General features: G+C 37.3%; 1 protein-coding gene and 1 pseudogene across 1 annotated transcript; both read right to left on the bottom strand.

The window, feature by feature from the left end:
- Window positions 1-5,099: 5,099 nt before the first annotated feature.
- On the bottom strand, window positions 5,100-16,748 carry LOC137725022 (purple acid phosphatase-like; annotated as a pseudogene).
- A 984-nt stretch (window positions 16,749-17,732) lies between these two features.
- LOC137726781 (purple acid phosphatase 2-like) lies at window positions 17,733-20,310 on the bottom strand. Its single transcript, XM_068465741.1, has 8 exons — window positions 20,143-20,310; window positions 19,647-19,844; window positions 19,339-19,450; window positions 18,959-19,188; window positions 18,670-18,808; window positions 18,264-18,484; window positions 18,033-18,154; window positions 17,733-17,931 (listed from the first exon to the last, which is right to left on the bottom strand). Exons 1-8 carry the CDS (start codon window positions 20,308-20,310, stop codon window positions 17,733-17,735), a joined length of 1,389 nt encoding a protein of 462 aa, XP_068321842.1.
- Window positions 20,311-20,861: the final 551 nt, after the last annotated feature.

The raw sequence follows: 20,861 nt of genomic DNA, 5'->3' as shown, positions 1-20,861 counted from the left end.
TGGGCCAGGGAGTGGGTCCTACTCCAAGCATGTCAGCATTTAATCAAAAAATTAACAGACAAACTAATGGAGGTCTGACATTGCAAAAAATTTGTAAGATAAGGTAAGACAATGTAATTTTTAAAATATGAGGTATGTGATTGTAGTTTGACCCATAGTTAAAGTAGTTTTATATAATTTACCTTTTATTTTCTTATAGATGATCTTATAATATATTTATCATCCAAGTGCTATTAAGCGTTAACTTTTTGTACTGTATCCCAAGATCAATTTCTAGGCACGTGCAAAATACGGGCTAAAATTCAAGCTTGAGTTTGTGTTGGATCTAGGCGGACAAGACGTAAACCCAACAATGTAAGATGATAATTAATAACAATGTCCTGTTAGGGTTTATGTGAATACTTACCTAATACTAAACTAATTGCCAGGTCAGGTTAAAAGTCGGATTAGGTTGAAATGGGTTTGAGAAAGTACAGATGAAAGAACAGGAAGTTAACAACTAATACATAAAATTAAAAGTATTTTATTTAGTACAATGGTCTAGTGATATTAATCTTAACTTGCAAGAAAGAAGTTATAGGTTCGCATATCGTGGATGGCGAGATCAATCCCAATTTCACCCCTCTTACTAAGGTAAATATTTTTGTACAAAAAAAAATGAAATTATTAGAATATCCCCCTAATCCAAAAAAATTGCTCCCTACCCGATTTTCATTTTTTAAGGTTAAATTAGATTTTGAGTAACTTAGTAATTATATTAATTATATACTTATAATAGACTTGACCTTTCTTCATACCTAACTTTTTTATTCTGTTCTCCCTCTCACTCTCTAGGATTTGGTTATATTCATGTTATATGATTCAACTATGTTCCTTTTTTGGTTTTGGGAAAGGAAAACCTAGCCGATGAACACACTAGTATAAATATAGGCCTTAACATTGATCTCAACAAAACCACCTTAAATTTCCTTGGCTACGTACTTTGTGTTGGACGTCTTCGAGTGCATTTGTTTTTCGTATAGTAGTATACGTTTTAGCTGATTTTTGTCATCAAGATGGATTTAACCTCAGTGAAGCCGATCAAAACCAGAAGCGAACAAAAATCAGAAGAATCAACTTCAACAACACCAACGGCTAAAGAGGCTAGATTAATGCGACCAGAAAATGTGCGATGCCCACCAGCCCCAAGAAAGTCCCGACCTTCAAAAGCAGCATATATTAATGGAATTGGCTTTCCCCCAGTAGTTGATTTGGAAAAAACTTTCAACAACTGCTAAGAGAACAGAGTAGTAAAGATTAGGAGTCTTAACTTGTTTTGTTTTGCATTTTAAATAATTACTAGTTATCCTTCGATGGATGGTTGCTACTTTTATCTTTTCTGTAATCGTTAGCTGAGAGGAGCTTATAATAATGAATCAAGATTTGTCTAAAAAATTAGTTTAGTAATTTTTTTTGGTGGTCTTCTTTTTCTCTCCACATAGGAATAGGAATAATCTCGTTTGTTTATTTTCTCTAACTTTGTCATGTGTAATCTTATGTAGTGTGAACATCACATTGTCTCATGATGTTATTAATTCATTTATAGTTTGTCGTTTGCATTTGTTTCTATACCTAAATGCTAAAGGTGCTTGTTGCCGCTAGTAATTTAGCATCTTTCCCTACGCTAGGCTAGAGCTAGAATTATTATTATTATTTTGTATTTTTTGTTTTTGAACAAACGATATTATCACTAAGGGGAGGCAATGGGCTTAGCCTCATAGTGGACTACAATAATGTGGTTCAAATTCGTCTTTTGGAAGAGAACCTAATACCTCTCACTTACAAGTGAAATGAATACTACTAGACTGTAGTACTAAGTGGCAGGCTAGATATATAATTGGAGTATAGTTTGAAACTGATCTGGGTAATTAGAATGTTGTACAATATATTAATTAATAACATCACATGTTTATGTGGTTTGTAAGTTGTAACATAAAAATTTTCTCTTTCAACCGATATGTAAATGGTGTAAAAGGGTTTTAAAAAATAATACGTTTTTAAGGAAAAAATTACTAGCCGAGTCTAAAATGTGTAGGCCTGTTTAACAATCATTTCATTTTAGTTTTTAATTTTTGTATTTGAGATACGAGAAAACTATACGAGGAAAAAGAGGAATGAATAAGGGGAGAATGAAACTAAAAGAATGAATAAAAACAGAAACTAAAATCGTTCTTCGTTTACAGTAGTGTTTGTTTTTCACTTTTGTCAAATTACCCTCTTTCGTTTAAGATTGTAATTCACACTAGCCTTTTGTCTTGCTGTTCTGATGGGTTTAGAACCTTCTCTTTCAATAATGTAGCCAAATTTATATTTTGTTATTGTTCAAAAGCCTACCAAAACGACACAGAATTATGAGATTCAAATTTCAACTTTAAGCATGTATTCATAACATAAGGTTGAAGAAAGTATTGATCTTCTATTTGCTAATACATTTGGGAACTTATTCAAAAGAACGATAACAGAATGTTTATTTGCTTCTCTGTCATTATTCAGCAGTTGTGGAATCATCTACAGGGTGATAGAATCTATTGAAAAACCACATAGAATCGGCTTTTACTGCATATCCATCTTGATTACGGTGCCAACTATAGTAGGCATGGGTTCGATTCTTGATGTCGAAAGTAGCATGACCAAAACTGGCCTCTCTATAAGCTGAGTAATCTGGCTGTGGTTTTGTCATACTGCAACACAAAAGGAAAAGGTTCACAGATTAACGATGGTGTTAATAAATAGAAAGACTATGAGTCATAAACTGTTGGGATTTTAGATCGACGGGCCTGGGGGTCCACCCTAATAACACCGATATTGTCCCCAACTTGATAATTACCACTTGTCCAATCCGTCAGATGTGGGGCATTATTACAAAAGGCATCGGTATTAGTTAAAGTAGGGTAATCATATTTAAACTCATTCTTTTTCTTTGCACTCACCAATGTGGGATTGCCAACACGCCCCCAAACATGGAACCCCATTTAGTAGTTCATATGTGGAGATTTTAACTCAGAGATCGGCTCCAATGAAGTACAGACTTGTTTTCAATCCTTACAGGAATGCTTCTTAAGAACTTAGAGGCCGGCTCTATGTTAAAAGTCTAGGCTTGTTTCCAATTCCACACTTCCTGGTGACAAGCACTTTGGCTTGCACAAACCTGTAACCTTGGCTTTGATACCATGTTGGTGGAATAATATTTTTGATAAGCTTCTATGAAAGCTTGATGATGATCAGGGAATTTCGGCAATGGGAGAGAGGGAGAGAATTGGAGAGAGTGATGTATTGATTGCAATATTCCTCACAACAAATTGTGAGGTTGTTACCATTAGAATAGGAAGAGGAAGGGAGATCCTTCACTAAACTACAAGAAAACAAATCTCAACCCTTAGTTGATATCACCCTATGAGATGATGCCACTTGTCATAATCTATCACTTTAGCTAGACACAAGCAACTGCATCTATATGGACTATGATCCAACGGCTCTAATTTAAACTAAGAACAAATATTAAAATCTCTTTTAAACTTGCTTCTTTGCCTCCAAGCATCAACTAGAGGGTTATAATCCTACACTCCCTTCTAACCTTTTACTAAACCAAACTTAATTTGGATGGCTCAGATGGATCTACTAAATCAAACTTAATCTGGATGACTCAATACATAAAAATATAGCCAGATTAGTAGCAAAATGCTACTCACTAAAGCCTGGAATTGACTATAATGAGATTTTTGTCCTATGGCAAGATTGGATACCATAAGAACCTAGATGCACAGGCTGCACATAAGCAATGGAATCAATATCAACTAGATGTAAAGTCAACCTTTCTAAATGGAGTCTTGAAGGAAGAAGTCTATGTTGAGCAACCACAGGGCCTGGTATGATGAGATTTATGCTTACTTTAACAATGCTGGATTTAAGAAGACTTCAAGTGAAGCAACTCTGTATGTTAAGACAAGTGAAAACTCATGTATCATTATTGTCTCCTTATATGTAGATGATATTGTATATACTGGTAGCTGTCCACAAATGCTTGAAGAGTTCAAAAGTGACATGATTAAGCACTATGAGATGACTAACTTGGGTCTGGTAAATCATCTTCTTGAAGTGGGTGTACTACAAACTGAAGGAAATATTTTCATACATCAAAAGAAGTATGCAATGAAGTTGATTGAAAAGTTTGGGTTGAAAGATTGCAAAATTGTAGCTACTCCACTTGTAGTGATTGAGAAACTGAGTAAGGTTGATAGCAGTGAAGCTGCAGATAAGGGAGAATACATAAAACTTGTTAGAAGCTTACTATATTTGACAACAACTAGACCTGACATAATGTTTGCAGCAAGCTTGCTAGCAAGATTCATGCATAATCCCACAAAGAAACAAATAGGAACAACAAAGAGAGTGTTGAGATATATTCAGGGAACAATTGATTTTAGAATTGTTCTTGAAAAGTGAAAAGCCACTACTTTGATTGGATATTGTGATAGTGACTCGGCTAGAAGTGAGGATGACATGAGAAGTACTTCAGGCTATGCATTCACGTTGAGATCAGAAGTGTTTTCATGGGCATCAATTAAGCAAAGCACAATGGCATTATCAATAGCTGAAACAAAATATGTAAGTGCTGCTGAAGCAACATCTCAAGCAAAATGGCTGAGATTTGTTCTTGAAGACTTTGGAGAAAAACAAGTAGAAGGAACTCAGATCATGTGTGACAACACATCAACCATTTCTATAGCAAAGAATCTTGTCTATCACCAAAAGACAAGGCATATTAAGAGGAGGTTCCATTTCATCAGGAAAGCAATTCAAGCTAAAGAGATTGAGCTGGTGTACTACAAGACAGAGGATCAGATTGCTGACATTCTTACTAAAGCTTTGCCTAAAGAGTTTAGTTTCTCAGTTATTTGACGTGGTGATATCTGCATAGACCCGGACATTATACCTAAAACATGTCTCTATTTTTAGTTTGTACAACGAAGTATTAAATTCAATGAAACGACCAGCTTTATCAATCATTTTAATCTTTTGATAGAATATAGGAATCCATTTAATGACAAGTATACTGCTGAAATTTCTGTCTTTAATACAACTTTCCGTCTACTAACCTCCGTTCACAGTGATGATTCCAATATGCCAGTACTTGATAAGTGATTTCTGTACAACACAGGAACGTGTATCCAATGTTGCATACAACATCGTAAATGGCATTTGCAAACCTGTGCAAGATCAGTATGCACCAGTGTACATTACCTTTGGTGATGGAGGAAATCTTGAAGGCTTAACGACCAAGTAAGTATATCAGTACGCTTGATATATTGGTGTTTATGTTAGTGTAATGATATTTTTTATAAGCTTCTATGAAAACTTGATGATGATTTGGGAATTTCGGCAATGGTATAGAGAGAGAGAGAATTGGAGAGAGTGATGTATGGTTTGCAATATTCCTTACAACAAACATATGAGGTTATTACCGTTAGAATAGGAAGAGGTAGGGAGATCTTTCACTTAACTACAACAGAACAAATGTCAGCCCTTAATTGCTATCACCCTATGAGATGATGCCACTTGTTATAATCTATCACTTAAGCTAGACACAAGCAAGTGCGGCTATGATCCAACGGCTCTAATTTAAATTAAGAACAAATATTAAAATACTCTTTTGATCTTGTTTCTTTGCCTCCAAGTATCGGCTAGAGGGTTATACTCCAACACTGCCTTCTAACCCTTTAGTCAATTTGACTCCAAGATATGGACATGTATATAAGAACTTACAGATCGTTCATATGCATGAACATGTCCAGAAAATACCACGTCGACTTTGTACGTCACAAACCATGGCTCATACATCACTCTCATGGTTTCTCCTTCCATATAGTGATAGTTGTAGCTGTTCTACCATGGGGAATGCATTAAAACGATCAACCATGGTGTGGAAAATATGGAAGAGAATGCTTTTTCTCATTATATTTCTCTACAAGATTACAAGGATATAAACACATGATACAAGTGTGTAGGTAGGACAAGGTAGCCGTCCTAGTGTGTAGGTAGGACAAGGTAGGACGGCTGTAGGGGACAAGGTAGCCGTCCTAGTGTGTAGGTAGGACAAGGTAGGACGACTGTAGGACGGCTTGACGGCTGTAGGACGGCTAGTGGGTAGGTAGAACAAGGTAGGACGGTTGTAGGACGGCTTGACGGCTGTAGGACGGCTTATTCTTCCAATACTCCCCCTCAAGCTGGATCAAGGAGGTTAATTGATCCAAGCTTGGAGAGCAGACTTTGAAACTGAGGAGAAGCAAGAGACTTCGTGAAAATATCAGCAAGTTGATCTTGGCTTCGAGTGAATGTGGTTTGAATTACCTTGGACTGGACTTGTTCCCGAACGTAGTGACAGTCAACTTCAATGTGTTTGGTGCGTTCATGGAACACCGGATTGGAGGCAATATGCATAGCTGCTTGATTGTCATAGAAAAGAGACATAGGTGTGTTGATTGAGAACCCCAAGTCCGAGAGAAGGCCCTTGAGCCAAATGAGTTCACATGCAGTGGAAGCCATGGCTCTATACTCAGCTTCGGCACTTGAGCGAGCAATTACATTTTGTTTTTTGCTCTTCCATGTCACGAGGTTTCCTTGAACCAACGTGCAGTAGCCAGTAGTGGATTTTCTATCAATAGCATTCCCTGCCCAGTCAGCATCGGTGTAGGCAATGATTTGAGTATGACCATTGTTTTTCATGACGATTCCCCGACCAATGGAGCCTTTGAGGTATCTGAGAATTCTTTTAACAACATTTAAATGAGCTTCAGTGGGTGCATGCATGAATTGGCTTACAAGACTGACGGCTTAAGTTATATCTGGTCTGGTGATGGTGAGATATATAAGCTTACCCACCAATCGTTGGTAGTAACTGATATCACTGAGAGGTTCTCCTGTCAAGTCCAACTTCAATTTGCTATCAAGAGGAGTACAAGTTGGTTTGCAATCCATCATCTTCACTTCTTGAAGTAAGTCAATCACATATTTCCTTTGACTCAAAAAAAGTCCCTTGGGTGAAGTGGCCAGTTCAATCCCAAGGAAGTATTTTAAAACTCCTAAGTCTTTAATGGCAAATTGTTGATGAAGAGAATGTTTAAGAGTGTGAATCTCATCAATGTTATCACCTGTGATGATGATATCATCAACATAAATTAGTACAACTAATTTGCCAACTGATCCTATTCGAACAAACAGGGAGGAATCAGCATGACTTCTCTTGAACCCAAAATTTTCAAGTACCGAGCTCAGTTTGGCATACCAGGCATGAGGAGATTGTTTCAAGCCATAGATTGACTTATGAAGCTTGCAAGCCATACCTGAATTATGTGCTTATGGATGACCCGGGGGTAGTTGCATGTAGATTTCCTCTTCGAGGTCTTCATGTAAAAAAGCATTTTTTACATCCATTTGGTACAATGGCCATTCATGGTTCACTGCAACAGATAACAAAACCCTTATTGTGCTCATCTTAGCCACGGGAGCAAATGTCTCCTTATAGTCCACTCCAAAAGTTTGAGTAAAACCGCGAGCCACCAATCTTGCCTTGTGTCGTTCAATTGAGCCATCAGAATTAAACTTGATTTTATAGACCCATCGACTGCCTACCACCTTCTTGCCTTTGGGAAGTTGAACTACACTCCAGGTTTTATTTTCATTCAAGGCTTTGAGTTCTTCTTCCATGGCTAGCCTCCACACAACTTGACGATTGGCTTCTTGAAAGTTCCTTGGTTCACTTTCATATGATAGTTTACTGAGGAAGACTGCATGAGAGTGAGAGACTTTGGAGTAATTTACAAACTTGTGAATAGGGTACCTGGCATGGTAAGTTTCATAGTCTTGCAGCCTTGATGGTGGATGTCGATCTCGAGTCGGATTCCTGCGGGGTTGAGCTGGGATCACAATAGGTTCAGCTCCACTCTCTTGTATAGATGTTGTGTTATGGTCATGGGGAACTACTTGTGCTTCTGAGGCTTCAGTGTCGTCTCCAATAAGCAGGTTGTCATTAAGAGTTGCATGAGAGTCCCGGTTGTGAGGTAGTGAATGGACACAGTCACTTGGTTCGACTGGATTTGGCAATGGGAAGAGATCTAGGAAATGCTCCCCCTGACGATTTTGATCTGATGATTTGTTGAAATATGGTTGGTTTTCATCAAACCGTACATCTCTTGAGACAAACATCTTCCTGGAGCACAGATTGTAGCATTTGTACCCTTTTTGGGTGGAGGAGTATCCCATGAAAACACACTTGACAGCTTTGGGATCAAGCTTGTCTCAGTGATGGGATTGAATATGAACATAACAGGTACATCCAAAGATTCTCAGATGGGAAAGATTACCTTTCTTGTTTTGCATAACCTCAGATGGTGATTTTGTATCCAGAACACGACTAGGCAGTCTGTTGATAAGATAGGTGGCTGCAAGAACTCCTTGAGACCAAAACCTCTTAGGCACATTCATTTGCAACATTAGCGCCCTGGTTTTTTCAAGTAGGTCCCGATTCTTCCTTTCGGCAATTCCATTTTGCTGAGGAGTACCTACACAACTTGTTTGATGTATAATTCCATGGGTGCTCAAATAGTTAGTCATATTTTTGGATGTATATTCAGTGCCATTATCAGACCTTAGTATGTGGATTTGGGACGAAAAATGGTTCATGACAAGATTATGAAAGTCCTTGAAAGCATCCATAACTTCACTTTTGAATTTTAGGAGGTACAACCAAGTGGCTCTTGAGAAATCATCAACAAAGATAACGTAGTACCTATAACCATCAAAAGACTCTAGAGGTGCAGGTCCCCAAACATCGGAGTGCACCATCTCAAACAACTTGCTAGTCCTAGACATGGAAGAATTGAATGGGAGTCTAGTAGATTTTGACAAATGACAAATTTCACATACAAGGGAGGATTTGCATAAACTAGGGAACAACGTAGACAACACAGATTCTGAGGGATGTGCTAGGCGTTGATGCCACAACCGATGTTCTAGGTTTGAGCTGACTTGGAACCCCTTTGGAACATTGAGGTCCTCTGAAAAATAGTACAGCCCATTTAGGTAATGACCTTCACCAATCAGCTTCTTGGTGGCTAGATCCTGAAAAACAACATTGTGGGGGGAAAAAATTGCATGACAGTTTAGAGAGTTTGTAATCCTTCCTACGGACAATAATTGAAAAGGAAAAGATGGAACATATAACGCTGTGGACTCAACAGTTTCTGAGATCAGTTTAACTTTCCCTCTACCTAGAACTGGCACACCTCTACCATTTGCTACAGAAACTAGTGATGGTTTAGTGTGGCTTTCAAAATCGTATAGCTTAGAATATTGATTTGTCATGTGATCTGTGGCACCTGAGTCTATAATCCAAAAATCATGAGAATGACTAACATTTAGAGCAGTTGAAAGAGCACACATGATACCTGGAATGTCTCCTTGAGGTACATGACCAGATTCAGCTAAGAACCCTGCAAACTGTCCAAGAAGAGCAGTTTGACTTTCCCCAGTCGACGTTTCACCTGTGCTTCCTTTTCTGGTTTGAAGGTAGGTTGAGAACTCATTCAACAAGTCAGCCGGATTGGCTGTAAAGTTCATCGACCCACCGATGGATGTAGCAGCAGCAGCATGGTACTTGTTTGTATGTGGTCTGGCGTGTGAGCCCTTATGATCTCTTAAAGGCTTGTTCTCAAACCTTGGCTTCAACTCAGGGTGCAATATCCAGCATCGATCTATTAGATGTCCAACATTATTACAATGTAGACACTTCAGATCTGGCCTTTTCCCCTTGTATACTTTATCTCCAAATGACTTGTGATTTGTCACAAAAGCTCTAGCCTCAGACACACTAGGTTTTACGTCAACATTCATGACTTTTCTGCGTACTTCTTCTCGCTGGATAGTAGTGCAAACACTTGTAAATGATGGAAGTTCGGGATTCATTAGAATATGGCTTCTAAGATCTTCATATTCAGAACCCAAACTTGCAAGCAAATGAAAGATTTTGTCTTCCTCGGAACTTTTTAACAGTACGGCATCATCGATAGTGTGTGGTCGATACATTTCTAGTTCGTTCCACATGTTTTTCATGCAACCGAGATGATGAACAAAGGATTTATCACCTTGTTGAAGACTTGCAAGATTCCTCTTAAGCTGGAACACTCGAGCAGCATTGTTTTGATTTCCATACATGTCCTTGACTGCCTTCCAAAGAGCACTAGAGGATTCTGAAAAACTGAAAATTTCAGACAGCTTAGGATCCATGGAGTTGAGGAGCCACGACATGACCAGCTGGTCTTTGCATAGCCATGCTTCATACTCCGGCGATGCGACGTCAGGTGCTTCAATACTTCCATTGACGAATCCAAGTTTGGATCTTCCTCCAAGGGCAAGAGATATTGATCTGGACCATGGAAGATAGTTAAACTCATTTAACAACACAGAACACAAACGTTGGTTTGGGTTGACTTCAGCTTCTGGAAAACTAGGGCAATGAGCTGTGAAGCTTTCAGCTTCTGAGTCAAAAAGATTATCTTCTGCCATTATCGAAACGAATGTGCAGAAGAAGAGAAGGGACAACAATGGAGTCAGGCCGGCTAAGGTTCCGGCTCTGATACCATGTGGAAAATATGGAAGAGAATGCTTTTTCTCATTATATTTCTCTACAAGATTACAAGGATATATATACATGATACAAGTGTGTAGGTAGGACAAGGTAGGACGGCTGTAAGGGACAAGGTAGCCGTCCTAGTGTGTAGGTAGGACAAGGTAGGACGGCTGTAGGACGGATTGACGGCTGTAGGACGGCTAGTGTGTAGGTAGGACAAGGTAGGACGGCTTGACGGCTGTAGGACGGCTTATTCTTCCAATACATGGTGTCTCACTCCTATTAACCTTCGGTAGTTCCTCCTTGAGCCATTCGCACTGAGGGGTGTATTTACCTTAAGATAAAAGAATGACGTTTTAAACAAAATTGTTCTAGAAATCGTACAGATGGTCTCTCTAGCTCTACGGAGACATCTAGATCCATGGAGACATCTACTTATTATAAAGGAGAGTTTTGGAAGCATAATTCTGTCGTTTGAAAATATAGTAACTACAATATATCACTACGTTATATTTGCAAATTTGAATAATTGTACTGTTATTCAAAACAATTTACGTGGTGTCCTTTGCAGAGATGAATAACTTTGATTTGCGGTAACATGGTGCAAAAGAGGAGGCATATGACTTCATCTACTAATATCATATGACAATTATAAAAACTATACAGATGCCATAGTTATTCATTTCACATCCAGAGAGAGAATTTTGAAACTGCTAAAGCTTTTCATTTTTCTGCTACATATGTGCATAAACCTTGTGCGTGTTTTAAATATATTAAGATAAAAACCTATGTATGTGTGCGTGTATGCCCATTCTTACCATATGCCGAATAAGAAGACAAGACTATGATGTATGCCGAAGCTCTCTTGATCGAATACCAAAAGGGGGAAGTACTCCCAGATGCTTCATATGGGACATGATACCGGTGACTGCAAGGCTTGAAAGTTTTGGTTTCACCCTGCAACAAAAGTGCAATCTTCTTTAGAAAATTACTTCACTCTATGAGTTTTTTTTGGGAGTTGTATAATTTATAAACAACATGAGCAGAAAAGGATCATTACACTATATAACAAACTTGCAAAAACAGATGATCTTATCTATAAGTGCGAGAAATGACAAATAATAAGATCAATTTCCAGAGAAACCTAATGCGTTAGGAGAGGCTTACGATTTCTGGGGCAAAATCGATTTCATGGTTTCCTGCAGTCCATATCCAAGGTTGATAAGCAACACTTCTCTCGACGAATCTTCCCCAAGTATCCCACCTGACATTGTCATGATTTGGGTAGTTATCTGCAACAGAGAGGTCCCCAACAAACAATACTGCTTGTCCTTTCTGCGGGTTTAACTCGTAATGAATAAGTGTCTTATTTGAATCATCCCAGATCCCCTGCAAATGATATTAGATGTAAGCAAACACACCAGAGCCCAGCAATTTACATTGCTAAACGCTCACAGTTGAGCCTCGTCATTATTCAGTTCCCGAGTTAAGGCACTCTTTTTCAATTTACGGAGTTGCACGTAAACAGGAGTACAAGTTTCAATAGATAAAGAGCTACAATTTGGTTTCCCATCTTTCAAGATGAATGATGGCTCATTGCAACAACCTCTAGCTAGTCCATAGCATACAATTTTCTTTCAATCCCAATTCCAAAAGTTGAATCAAATCTAAGTAGCTACGTCACTTTATGATACATCCTATTCTGATACGAAACACTCACCTATGAGTCCAAATGTGTAAGAGGCGTCCGGACCAACTTCAGGAGGAGTTATAAACCAGAACTGCCGCTCGGTATGGCCACTTCCAACCTTATAGTAGTATTTGGTATTGAACTGCACAAGAATACATATCATCAGATCATAATACAAGTTGCAAGTTATACTTATCAATTCAATCGGCAAATTCCAAAACCCGAGTATATCTTACATGGAGTCCACATCCTATAAATTTGAATGTAACAGGAAGTGTAATTGTAGAATTTATAGGTTGGAACTTTGCCGTCGGCCTTCTTTTTCTTGCTGTTTGCACTCCAGTAAAGCACAGTACTGGAACCGGGTTCATCCACAGTAACCCATGACACAATCGCTGCCTTTCCCAGTTGGTCTCCATGTGTTATATGAACCACAAATCAAAGGGGCACACATTTCACACAACTACTTAAAGTTTAGTCTACTAACAACTACTTACAATGTCAGTGTGAAACTGTTAGTGTAGGAGAATCCACGTAGGATTCTAATAAGCTAGGTTTTGTAAATTCCTATGGACCTAGGAATACTTGTACTCCAAGTCACTTGACTTGTATATATATGTACCTTTGTTCTCAATGAAATCAACAAAATTATAATTCTAAAGAAACACCTTGAAAACCCATCCATAGAAATGAAACCCCCCCCCCTCCTCTACTTGTAGTGAAATAACAGTCAGTGCAGTAATAGTTGTGTCCCGGATATAAAAACATATGAGAAATGATGATTACACCTTTTTTTCGCTCTTACATGCTACTCTTTGTTTCTAAATAAAACTAATGAAAAATGCTTGAAAGCTTTGAGTTTTAACGATAAGGACAAAATAAAGGGTAAAGTGAATAGTACCAACATTGACTTTTTAGTGTAAAAATATGGTTTTTCGTTAAAGTGAACAGTACCATGAGCTTTTCGTTAAAAATCCCTTGTTTCTAGTCATCAAATTAAATAAATCAAACAGAAACATACATGATTAAAAAAAGGGTGTGTAGCGGAGACAAAAAGGTTAATTATCATGTCTTAAAAAATAAAAGTCCAGGTAAATAAACATTGTATAAATTAATGAAAGATGATAGGAGCATATTTATGTGACTTAGTTAACTTTTTTTTCTTGCATTTACGTAGTTAATTTCTACTTATTAAGTGTTTTAAACTATTTTCGTGTGTTTTTAGGTTCAAATGGCAAAAGTGGCAAGAAAAGGCAATTTGGAGCATTTTAAAACAGTTTTGGGCTTGGAATGGATAGCACATGCATGGAACAAGGTGGATGGATGTTTATGAAGATCAAAAGAGGCTAGGAATGTGCTCAAGAGTTAAAGAAATTAATTCAAGATCAAAGAAGATAAGGAATCAGCTAAAAGGAAGGAACATTATCCGAAACCTTATATGTTCCTATTTTATCTCAACATTATCCAAATCTTATCCACTCTTACCTTATCTTATCCTAGCCTTATCCTAATCTATCTTAATTCCAGATGCAAGGAGGACATCTAAATGACATTAGGATACCTACAAATCAAGTTTCTAGAAGCCAAGCCCTATCCCTAAAAGGGTGCCGCATCCACCCCTTCTAGAAGCTATGTTTCCTGCCGCAAGGACCATTCATTTTCCTTCCTGGAATCTGAATGAGAAGTGTTCTTTTTCCTTGTTGATTTGGAGTCCTGATTCCCTTCCTTCTCAACCATTTGTCGTGCCTTCCCTTCTCCCTATAAATACATTATGCCGCAACAATCATGGATCATCCATCTCTCACCACAATTCGCACCACACATCCATCATACACAAAAGCTCTCTAGTGCCACAGCCTTGCAAGGAGAAAGGAGAGGAGACCCTTGGAGCCATACCCTGCCATTCAAGCTTGGATTGCTGGAACGTTCCTAGGTGTATTCTATCTTTTGTTTTCAATGTTTAATTTAAGTTATCTTTGTTTAAGTGCGAACATGAGGAACTAAACTCATTTTAGCTAGAGGTGGATTCAAAGCCATGAACATATATGTGATATGAATTGATTACATCCAGTTATTGTTTCGTAAAACATGAATGTGATTTACTTATCTGTTTGATTGATAACTTATTCTTGTATGTTGATTAAGGATGCATACTTAGTTTGCATGCATGAATTTGATGCTAAAATATAAGGGAATTTCACCTAATCGTTATGAAATTATATTTATAAGTAGTGGAAATCACTAGTCATGATTGTGTTAAGTAAATCCATGGCAAGAGTATCATGCAGTTCATAGTTATGAATGCCTTGTCAATGCTTATGATTTTCATAGAACTTAATGATCTTTGATATGTATCTTTATCATGCAGTTCATATAGGGAACTTGATAAGAATAATTTGATTGTGTCAATGAGTCCAATTCAATGAAATTAGGGAAATCTGAGAGTTAATTTGTGCAGTTCACAATTAATTTAGGGCATTGTCATTTATGGTTTATAGGAATAATAACTGGAAATTGATTTGTATGCATATGTGTCATGTGTGGAGATGAGCCCTCTAGCTAGCCATTCACCCATTAAAACACCCAATTTCGACCAAAGTTGTTTAGAGTAAAATCTGTTTCATTTACTTTAAATTTGTCAAAACCCACTTCCCCCTTTATATTTCGTGTCTTTTAGTTAGAATCTGTTCAAACTGGTTTCGTTTTAGTGTTTTGAGTCAATATAAGTTAGAATTCGTCCCTACACATTGTTTCGGGTCAATTTGTTTGTTTTGTGTAGTTTTGAGTAGGTTGAGTCAGTCTTGAGTCATAAGAGTCTAGTTAAGTGTAATTGAGTCTAATTTGAGTAGATTAGAAGTCCCTCCTAATCCCTGGCCTAGAACGATCCCTACTTTCATATACTACAACTATCTAAAAAGGGTTTAATTTGTCTACTAGTTTATATCACATCAAAAGACACAAATTATCATAATTCTATAGAGAGAGAGAGAGAGAGAGAGAGAGAGAGAGAGAGAGAGAGAGATCATACTTGTTGAGGTGCATTATAGCCTGGAGGGACTTTGAAGACATCACTGTCAAGAGGCATGTCGACTCTTCTCAACTTTCCTCACAAAACTACTTGTTTTGCCTCCATTGCACACCACTCCAAAGCTCAAGACCAAACCCAGCACTAACAGCAGTGGCTGCTGCTGCCCTTGAAGAAGCTAAATCCAGCACACCCATCTTGCTCAGATTAGCAGAGGACCCCCAACCACCACAAACGCATATGTATCCTTTTGAGCATAGGACAAGCGTTTGATCTATATACACACAATACAATAATTATTTACTAACAAAGAAAAGTTATTATCATAAAATGAGGGGAATATCCATATCTCTATGCGGATAATAGAGCCATGTACACACTACCGTTCATACGAAGGAAATAGTTGAATATAGCTGTTGGATGTCGACTGAAGGGCCAGGGAATTTAACGGGTGAATCTGAACACTAAAAAGTCCTGTACACTATACGACATTACATCTCACGCCAAAGTTGAAAATTAAACTTTGTACTTGTGTCATGAGTGTAGACCAAGCATTCTAAGAAAGAACGTCACTAATACAATGTACATTGGATGCAATGTTATAAATAAGCAGAAAAGAGAGAACTTGCTGAGAATTTTCAGTGAGTGAAAGAATATAGATTTCTTGGTACAAATTGTTTACTGAGATGGTAGAGAAAATAGGAGTCTTTACATTTGCAAGGGTCCCCTTATATAGGGATGTCTTACACCAGTAGGGAGTAAATGTGGTATGGTAAAATTCCTCATCCAATTTACTATTTAATCTTCCTAAAACTTTTCTACCTAAAGTCTTTAATTCGCTCACCAAAGTCAATTGTGGTTCCATGCTTCTTTGCTTCTTTATGCATTTCTATGTGTGGCATTCACACCAAATTTCAGCACTCTCCCCCTTGGATGCACACATATCCATATCGGTTGCCTTCTTAAAACCTTGCCAGGAAAAAATTCAATGGGAAAAATTGTAGCAAAGGGAAAATGGGACAACTTTGCTTGGATCGTTATACAGTATGAAAGCGGTTTTGTTGCCTCATTAAAATCTTGTTAGAAAAAACCAATGAAAAAATCCTAGTCGAAGGAAAAAAAAAAAAAAATTACAACACGCATGTGTCATGGATGCTCCCTCTGATGAGTATCTCCCCTGATTTTTACAATCTTAAATATGATTGATTTGTAAGTTGGTGTAATCTGATACAATGCACCAGCTTCTGGAATGCACCAGGGCCATGAGATTGCAGTATTCTTATAAGTGAACACATATCCAATTTGTGAGCGGGCTTTATGTGGATCGTTGAGAAAACCAGCATCTTGGTATCCAACAAGATTCTAGCCATTTGTGGTTTCTCGAAGTAGAGTAGGCCCTTGTCCCACGAAGATATTGTAAAACATCTTTGATTCCCTTCCAATATTGAATTGTTGGAGCATAGCTATATTTTGCTAACAAGTTGGCTGAAGAAAAAAAAACTATATCTGGTCTAGTACATTGTGCTAAATACAATAAACAACTTATTGCACTAAGATATGATATTTATGGACCAAGGACCATGTCATCATCTTCGTTTGGGCGAAATAGATCTTTCTAGCGTCAAGAGACTGAACGAGTATTGGCGTGCTTTGTGTGGCATTCACACCAAATTGCACAACATGCAAAAGTTTACTACATATTCTCTAGTATTAGTTTCTCGTAATTAAGCTTAAGGTCAAATTAACTTACTTTGTCAGTTGGTTCGATGCTTTTGACTCCTGTAACATTTTCTACGAATCGCAAGTGCGGGCACACTAATTAATCGTGTTGTGATTTAAACGGATGTGCTCCTCTATGCACCCCAATTTAAATCTCTCACCTCAAAATTAAAATTATGTAAACATATTTACGAAAACATTATGGGAACTAACCTTAAGCCTACATGGCAAGATCAACAGATGTAGGCTTCAAGTTATCTGTTGACTAACGATTGAGTCATACTCCATTCAAACCAACGTTGAAAGAAGTCTCAAATTTTATATCCTCTGTTTTTTTTTTTTATTGACACGAAATTGTGGTAGGAGGAAGGTTGTATGCATCAATATTATTGTAAGAGGAACTTAATATTGCAAAGTTTAGAGCACATATACCGCTTTACGGACGTCTAATTCAATTCATAAAACAATCGATCTGGGGAAATAGACGTCCGTAAAACCATAATCATTTATATTAATCAACTTAAGCCTGCCTAAATCCGAAGGAGAAGGAGGAAATGATGTAAAAAGTACATGAAGAAAATATTGAAACTATTCAACATCGACTATCTAAAAGTTCTCTAACATTGCATGATCGATCAAGATTGGGAACTTGTGGAGTCATCAACAGGATGATGATATCTGTTGAAAAACCACATCGAATCTGCTTTGACTGCAGCTCCATCATCATTCCGGTGCCAGCTATAGTGGGCATGAGTTCGGTTCTTGATGTCAAAAATGGCATGACCAAAACTGGCCTCTCTGTAAGCTGAGTAATCTGGTTGTGGGTCTCTCATACTGCACGACAATAAAAAAAATAAGCATTGGGTTCAAAGTGCAAACCAAATAGGAAGCCGTTGAATATATCTTAAAAAGACTACAAATGCATGCATGCTTACTTGGTTGCTAAGCCTTCAATGTTTCCTCCATCACCAATTGTAATGTAGACAGGTGCAGATTGATCTTTCACCGGGGAGCATTTACCATTTTCAAGGTTATTTGCAATATTCGACACACGCTCCTGCATTACATAGCACATACACATCACTTACAAAAAAAAGGAAGATATGAGTGGTTTAAATTTTATTTATGTAGATAGCACCGCTAGACTGCGTGTATTGAGAACTTACAGATCGTTCATAGGCATGGACATGGCCAGCAAATACCACATCGACCTTGTGCTGAACAAACCAGGACTCGAATTGGACTCTCATGGTTTCCCCTTCCATATAGTGATAGTTATAGCTATTGTACCATGGGGAATGCACTAAAACAATCAGCCATGGTGTCTCATCCCGGTTAACTTTTGGTAGCTCCTGCTCCAGCCATTTATACTGAGGAGTGTATTTACCTTAAGAAAAAGAAGTAAATTATAATTTGTGTTAAACTAAATTGTTGAAGCACTCAATTTGATAAAGAGAAATTATTCAGAAGATTTCACCGCGAAGTTATAATTGACTGAAAAATATAACAAGGATATCCTTGCAAATTCAAGCAACCAGTACTAATGTAAAAAACTAATTTAGAATTCCATACCGTACGATGAGTATGAAGACAAGACTATAATGTGTGCTGAAGCTATCTTGACTGAGTACCAAAAAGGAGAAGTACTCCCCGATGCTTTAAATGGGGTGGTATACCGGTGTTGGTAAGGCTTGAAAGGTTTTGTTTCACCCTGCAACAAAAATTGCAATCTTCTGTCAGAAAAATTGAGCACTCCCTAACCCTTGCAATTTCTCGTACAAGTACGAGACATTCAATTAAATTCATTCATCATAACAAAAATATGTGAGTTATGAAAACGCGAATTATATGAGATGCTTACAATTTCTGGTGCATAATCAATCTCGTGATTTCCTGCAGTATGAATCCAAGGTTGATAAGCAGCACTTCTCTCAATGAACCTTCCAAACGTATCCCACTTAACTTGGTCATGATTTGGATGGTTATCAGCATAAGATAGGTCACCAAGACACAAAACTGTTTGGCCTTTCAATGGGTTTGATTCGTAATGAGCAAGTGTCTTGTTTGAATCAAAGGTTTGACCTAAATCCCCTGTAAATTAAACCCAATTTTAATTAATTAGTGAGTTTCAGAATTAAACAACAATTTACACATTTGGCAGATGGTGATTGGTCAGTCCCACAATTTACATCACAAAGCAAAAACGTAAACCATCTGTTGTGGTAAAAAAACATTACTTACCAAGAAGACCAAATGTGTAAGGGGCATCTGGCCCAACTGCAGGAGGAGTTACAAACCAAAATGTCCTCTCAGCTTCGCCAATTCCAATCTTGTAGTAATATTTGGTATTGTGCTGCAAAAAGGAAATATAATGAGATGAAAATATAACTTTATACAATTAATATTTAGACTGCTTGTAACAATAATATTTCAGAAAATAAAAATAAGAAAGACGAGAAAATTGATTCAAATTTGAGTACAAAAGACCTTACTGCAAGGTTGAAAAATAAAATAAAAGAAAATACATAACAGGTTAGTGAAAATTTTACCTCTAATTTTCTCATGGTGCAGTGGTGAATGTAACCAGAAGTATAATTATGGTATTTATATTGTTTGGCTTTCCCCTCTGCCTTCTTTGTCTTGTGCTTATCGCTCCAAAAAAGCACTACGCTAGAACCTGGTTCATCCGGAGTGATCCATGACACAATCATTGCCGTCCCGTCTTGATCTCCTTGTGTTATATGAACCTTAAATATTCAAAACCACACAAAAATCATACAATTAGACAAAATTAAAAATATGGAGAGTGAACCTATTTAATCAATTTCATCAAATTTATGAAATAAGGACATAAATTTTCAAAAACAAAATTATAAGGTTCGTGTGGTGAATTGTCCTTGTGGTTAGAGCCTTCCTCTTTAACTCATTGCATCTCGAGTTCAAACCTCCTTCTTTTTAGTGTAGATTAGTGTAGAATATCTCTTGTACTCAATAATAAAATTAAGGTTCGTAAAAGGGTTCAAGAGAGAGAGAAGGAAATTTTACCTGTTGAGGTGCATTGTGGCCTGGAGGAATTTGAAAGGCATCACTTTCATAAGGCATATCGACAGTACTCTCAGTTTTCCTCACAAAAGTGCTTGTAATACCTCCATTACACACCATTGCCAAGCTCAATAGCAGACCAAATACTACAAGAACCGCCATCTTCGGCATCGTTATATTATTCAGAGCATCTCAAAACTCTAAACCAAACTCACAAACATATATAAAGCAAACTCAGAAAAATATGAAAACGGCAGACTCCTCCTCTATATATAGAGACATGAAAAACTAATTAATTAATTTTACCAAAAAAAAAAAAAAAACTAATTAATTAACAAAAATAAAGAATATTCAGAGTTTTATTCTGATTGATCACGTGTTGAATGCTGAAAGGTTTGGAGTTGTATGTATCTTTTTCAACAGGTGTTCTTATCCTTCTGGGGAAATAGAATTCTTATAAAGTTGATCGCATTCAGGAGAGTCCAGTGTGAAGAAACACAATCGATCTTAATATCTTATTCTTAGAGTAATCAAAATCTAACTTGGGCTTCTCTTCAAAGGTGTGCTAAGTTTTGGAACGTAATGCAAACAATTCTAATCATTTTTATTTGGGACAAAAAAAAACGGATCTATTAAATATTACCATGGTTTTTTTTTTCTCAGGAAATTTTTAGCATTAATTAAAGCCAGCAAATAATATTTTGCAAGAAAAAAGAGTAGTG

The sequence above is a fragment of the Pyrus communis genome, chromosome 2 (genome assembly GCF_963583255.1).
Source record: "Pyrus communis chromosome 2, drPyrComm1.1, whole genome shotgun sequence".
NCBI classification, from domain to species: Eukaryota; Viridiplantae; Streptophyta; class Magnoliopsida; order Rosales; family Rosaceae; genus Pyrus; species Pyrus communis.
This window is presented reverse-complemented; position numbering and strand designations above follow the sequence as displayed.

Coding starts and splice junctions, on each gene's coding strand:
- LOC137726781 (XM_068465741.1), bottom strand. CDS start 20,310: ATGCCGAAGATGGCGGTTCTTGTAGTATTTGGTCTGCTATTGAGCTTG. Junction 19,451..19,646: donor GCACCATGAGAAAATTAGAG/GTAAAATTTTCA, acceptor TCCTTTTTGCAG/CACAATACCAAATATTACTA. Junction 18,809..18,958: donor TTGATTATGCACCAGAAATT/GTAAGCATCTCA, acceptor TTTTTGTTGCAG/GGTGAAACAAAACCTTTCAA.